The sequence below is a fragment of the Mus pahari genome, chromosome 2 (assembly GCF_900095145.1).
Source record: "Mus pahari chromosome 2, PAHARI_EIJ_v1.1, whole genome shotgun sequence".
NCBI classification, from domain to species: domain Eukaryota; kingdom Metazoa; phylum Chordata; class Mammalia; order Rodentia; family Muridae; genus Mus; species Mus pahari.
The window spans coordinates 38,895,845-38,900,337 of record NC_034591.1 but is presented as its reverse complement, the minus strand read 5'-3'; the positions used below and the strand labels follow the sequence as shown (position 1 = coordinate 38,900,337).

General features: G+C 38.0%; 1 protein-coding gene across 5 annotated transcripts in view; it reads left to right on the top strand.

Moving 5' to 3' along the window:
- Positions 1-1,728, top strand: part of Cttnbp2 (cortactin binding protein 2) — a 144,905-nt gene extending 143,177 nt beyond the window's left edge. For 4 of the 5 annotated variants that reach the window (XM_029535414.1, XM_021190492.2, XM_029535412.1 and 1 more), the window contains one exon: positions 560-1,728. In XM_029535414.1, coding sequence (XP_029391274.1) covers positions 560-835 — 276 coding nt within the window. In that variant the 3' untranslated portion in view covers positions 836-1,728. The remainder of the gene's footprint in view (positions 1-559) is intronic. The other variant, XM_029535413.1, reaches the window with a different exon arrangement.
- Positions 1,729-4,493: the final 2,765 nt, after the last annotated feature.

Sequence of the window (4,493 nt, the reverse complement as noted above, 5' to 3'; positions counted from 1 at the left end):
CACACACACACACACACACACACACACACACACACACACATTCAGTTATCTACATTGTCCATCTATTCTCCACCTACAGCTCACATCACTTCCTATTAATACCACCAGTTACAAACCCAGTAAACTGGCTAAGTCAGAATTCTTTAGAGCCAGTACCTGGGAATGATTGGCTCCACCAGCTGAGCATCAATCCCTGAATATATGAGCCTTTGGTAGGTACATACAATATCTAGACTATAACAATTGAGCTTGCTCAGTTTGATGTTCTCAGGCATAAAAGTCTATGAAATTCCTATTTATGTGGAAACTTAAGACTCTATCTCTTGTCTCCTTGGTGTCTGCAAGCATTTATTTAAGAGAAGGGTGAGGTTAGAAAGCAGGTCTCACAAAAATCAAGCACAGAGTACACTGTAGTCAGTTGTTAGCTTCTCCCCAGACAGGGAAAAACTCCTGCAAGTTTATTCAGAGACAAAGAGGAGGCCGGGGAGGGGGTGTGGAGGTGGTCAGACAACTGAATTGGGCAACTCTGATAAACCTGTTGGTTTCTTCTCTCTTGTAGGAAGCCAGTCCTCCCAGCAGCCGTCAAACTGCCGAATGCAGCAACAGTAAATCAAAGACTGAGATGGGTGTCTCAAGAGTTAAATCTTTTCTTCCTGTTCCTAGAAGTAAAGTCGCTCAGTGTTCCCAGAACACCAGAAGAAGCAGCGGCAGCAGCAGCAGCAGCAGCAGCAGCAGCAGCAGCAGTAATACAAGGCAACTAGAAATCAATAACAACTCCAAAGAAGAGAATTGGACCATAGACAAACACGAACAAGTAGAAAAACCAAACAAATAGGCCTGCCTACACCACCTACAACAACATGATCACCTTAACTTCTTTTGTATATTTCATGCAGAAACCAAGACAAAGAAGATGTAAATACCTTCAAATGAATAAAACCATTTTTTTCCCTGTAATATAAAGGAGGCGTGCGGGACCACTATTCAGCTTTTTGTAAAGAATGTATTTATAACCTCACTTTTTTTTTTTTTCAGTTAATTCTATAGGACTAAACTTCAATCCCATGAAGACATGGCAACTTTCCAAGTAGTTTTTATAATAGAAACCTTGTAATAGTTTTAACCAAGATGTTCAGGGGTATTAAAGCAGAAGTGTCTGTGTACTGTATATTGCTACCTGTACATATGTACATATATGTATATTTATGGAAGTTATATACATGTGTACAAGATTGATGTAGATGAAATGTGCCATTTTGAATGGAGATGATAGTTTTTATGTTCATCTGAAGGGGAACGACGCGAATGGGGCAATAACAAAACATTTCTAAGCAGTTATTTTCCATTAAAAGCCATACAAAGTATTTTGCCTGTTAAGATTCTAGTTTTACATTTTGACTCTTTTAGTGGTTACATTGCCATCTGGTTGCATCATGTATATATATATTTACTCTTCTGAGTTTGCATTACGACTTGTAAAATATGAAATTATAATGCAATAAAAGTCTTATCTTTCTTACAAAACTTTTGTACCTAAGTGGATATAAAAGTTATCTGCACAAAGAAAGATGTCGATGAAATGAATTTGGAGTTAACGCCTTCAATATATTTCTAATAACACACTGATAATAAAACTAATATTTTCTAGAATTGTGTCTTATAAATGAATGGTGAAATTATTTATTCAATTCACAGTTAAAGTACTTTGACACCAAATAAAATTTTGAATTAGCGAAGTTATTTTGCTGTATTTTCCTGTATGAAGCTGCTCTTGGATACTTGTTCATACAACAGTCATATAATTTGAAGCCGGCAGCACAATGTTCCATTTAGGAATACCGTAAAACTTCTCCTGCATGCTGTCCATGTACCAGCTTACCCTTACAGGATAGTCTTAGATATTTGGCTGGAATGAAAACAAATAGAGCTTGAACTATCAAAGAAGTATAATTTTCAAATGAAGCTCATTTACTTGTCTATTAAAAGTCCTTTGAGGGGTCAGCATAGGGATTTACCTTAAATACACACATACCAACACTGTTTTAAACTTCTCTGCAAAAATATCTGCAAATGTTAGGGGACAATGTAGTGACTGTTGTATGACTTAAGATGAAGTAGAAGAAAACCTTGCCGTTGGGGAATAATCAGAGTTCAGCACGTGTCAGCATTCTTCCTGGGGCTTTCTCGCCACCAGGGAAGTTTTGGGAGTACAGAATGTCAACCTCACATACAGAAAAAGATAGAAAGAACTGGAAGGGACAGAAAGAACTGGAGCAAAGGTTGAAGGGTGGGAGGAGAGGTACTGAGAAGTGGGCCTGAACTTGAACACAATAACTATGTTGAGGTGGACTCAAATTCTGCAGGGCAGGTAGTATTTGATACTCCAGTGTTTTCATTAAAAAGATGCTAGTCTTGGGAGCGAGACAATGCAATCAAAGACCAAAGGTAAGAAAACAAAATCAAGTCTGAGAAACACTAAGGTGACCCACAGTAACTGATCCATGCTGCTCCTTCGTTTTGTCAGATTCAATGTGTACTTTTGATAATTGGATGGCAGGTAGCATAAAGTCTAAAAAGAGCATTTAGATCAAGGGCTTTCAAGGTGGAAGCCTAGTGATAGGTCATGATATTTAATAAATCATAACTCATTAAAAAATACAACTTGACAGACTTGTAAATGTCAAGGTCACTGCAATGAAAGGACTGTGAAGCATTTATCCAGTGTGTGGATTATGAGTGCATATATGAGCAAGTGAAATCATGACTGTGGGTCATTGTCCTAAATCCTTAAATGCCTGTCATGGAGTCTATCATGGAGCATGGAGGGACCTAACTTTAAGAGTGAGTCCATAATCAGCTAGATAGGGTTTCAATGATAAATGACCTTGGGGTTGAATTAAGTAAGCACAGGCTGCCATGGTAGGCAGCAAGTTACTCAACCAATACCAAAACAAAGACCACAGCAACCATAAAGACCATGTTACATTAGAGCACAGGAAAGCATTTACCGTGGCCTCCATCATTCCTAAAAGGAGTATTAATTCAATGTCTCAGAACTTAGTTGTATGTGGTAACTAACATGTACATAACTTCAGATAGGGGAGGCTAACCCAGTTCACCAGGTGTCTGAGGGCAGCTTGAGTTACAGAATGATGGCCTCTCTTAATTTTTTTTTCAGAACTTCTTGTGGTACTATGGCAGTACGATGTATATGCATGCACATACATATGTGTTTAAAGCAGACAATCTGAAGGAAAGGAGAAAGTCACATTCCACCACTGTGGAGTTGTGCCTCATGTTTCCTCATGTTCAGTAATAGAGATCACAAGACAGAGCAAAGACAGCAGACTGAAGCTCTTCTTTAGGTCACAGCAATCTAACAAACATAATGACAACATTCAACCTCACATAGAACATGCTCTAGGATAGACCACATTAAGTCATAAGTTTTTATGGGAGAATTTTTAAGTCATCCCAAATACTGTTGCAATCCAATGACATGAAACGAGAAATCAGTAGCAGAGAAAAATTCAAAAGAACAACCCTTAGAAATATCCACTAGCACTCTTGAGCCACCCATGGGTCAATGAAAGTAAATGAGAAGCAGGAAATTTGGGACAAATTAAAAGAGAAACAGTGTTATCAAGACACGGGACACAACCTTACAGTTCAGAAAGACAGCTCACAGCAATTAGCATCTACATCAAGAAAAGTCTCAGAGCCAGGCTTTGTGGTCCACACCTATAATCCGAGGACTTGGGATGTCATGAGTTTGTGGCCATTTGATTAAAACAAACAAAAACCTTCAACCTAACACCTTAAGGAACAGCTTAGAAACCAGCAGAACAAGTTTTCAATAAACTAAGCCCAGAGTCAGTAGAAGGATAGAAAGAAGAGAATGCAGTAATGAACAGAGCAGGTATTTACACAGCCACCTTTATGGCAACCCTACACTTTCCCCAGCTGCAGTCGTTCAGATATAACCAGTGATAGCTGTATAATGAGCCTCACATCTTTAAATTTCAGCTCTCTGAAACAGTAACCAGAAAAATGACTTCAAAGCACACTTGTGATTTTCTCATTCATCTTTTACTGAAGGGCAAGTTTCTCCAGAATAGGTTCATGTATTTTGTGGTTGCTTGTGTAAATAAGACAAGAAGACTTTACCATACCTGGTTACTAGTAAAAGTTGTTAATTTTGATGAAGTCAGTTTTTCACAAGTGCAATCTTTCTGTGTAGTTGATCCTTAAGGAAAAATCAAATTCAGCCTTGGTCTTTATTTTGACATTTACTCTTAATGACTGATCCATTACAGAAAATGCACCTTCGAAGTCACCCAATAATGTCTGATTTCTATTTCCCTGAAAAGTCTGGTTTTCTCAAAAAAAAAAAAAAAAAAATCTGACCAGTGCCAACAGACTACATTAGTGACTAATTACTGACTAGATACTCAGCTAATTTGATTTTGGTTAAATCAGGTAAACACTGCGTA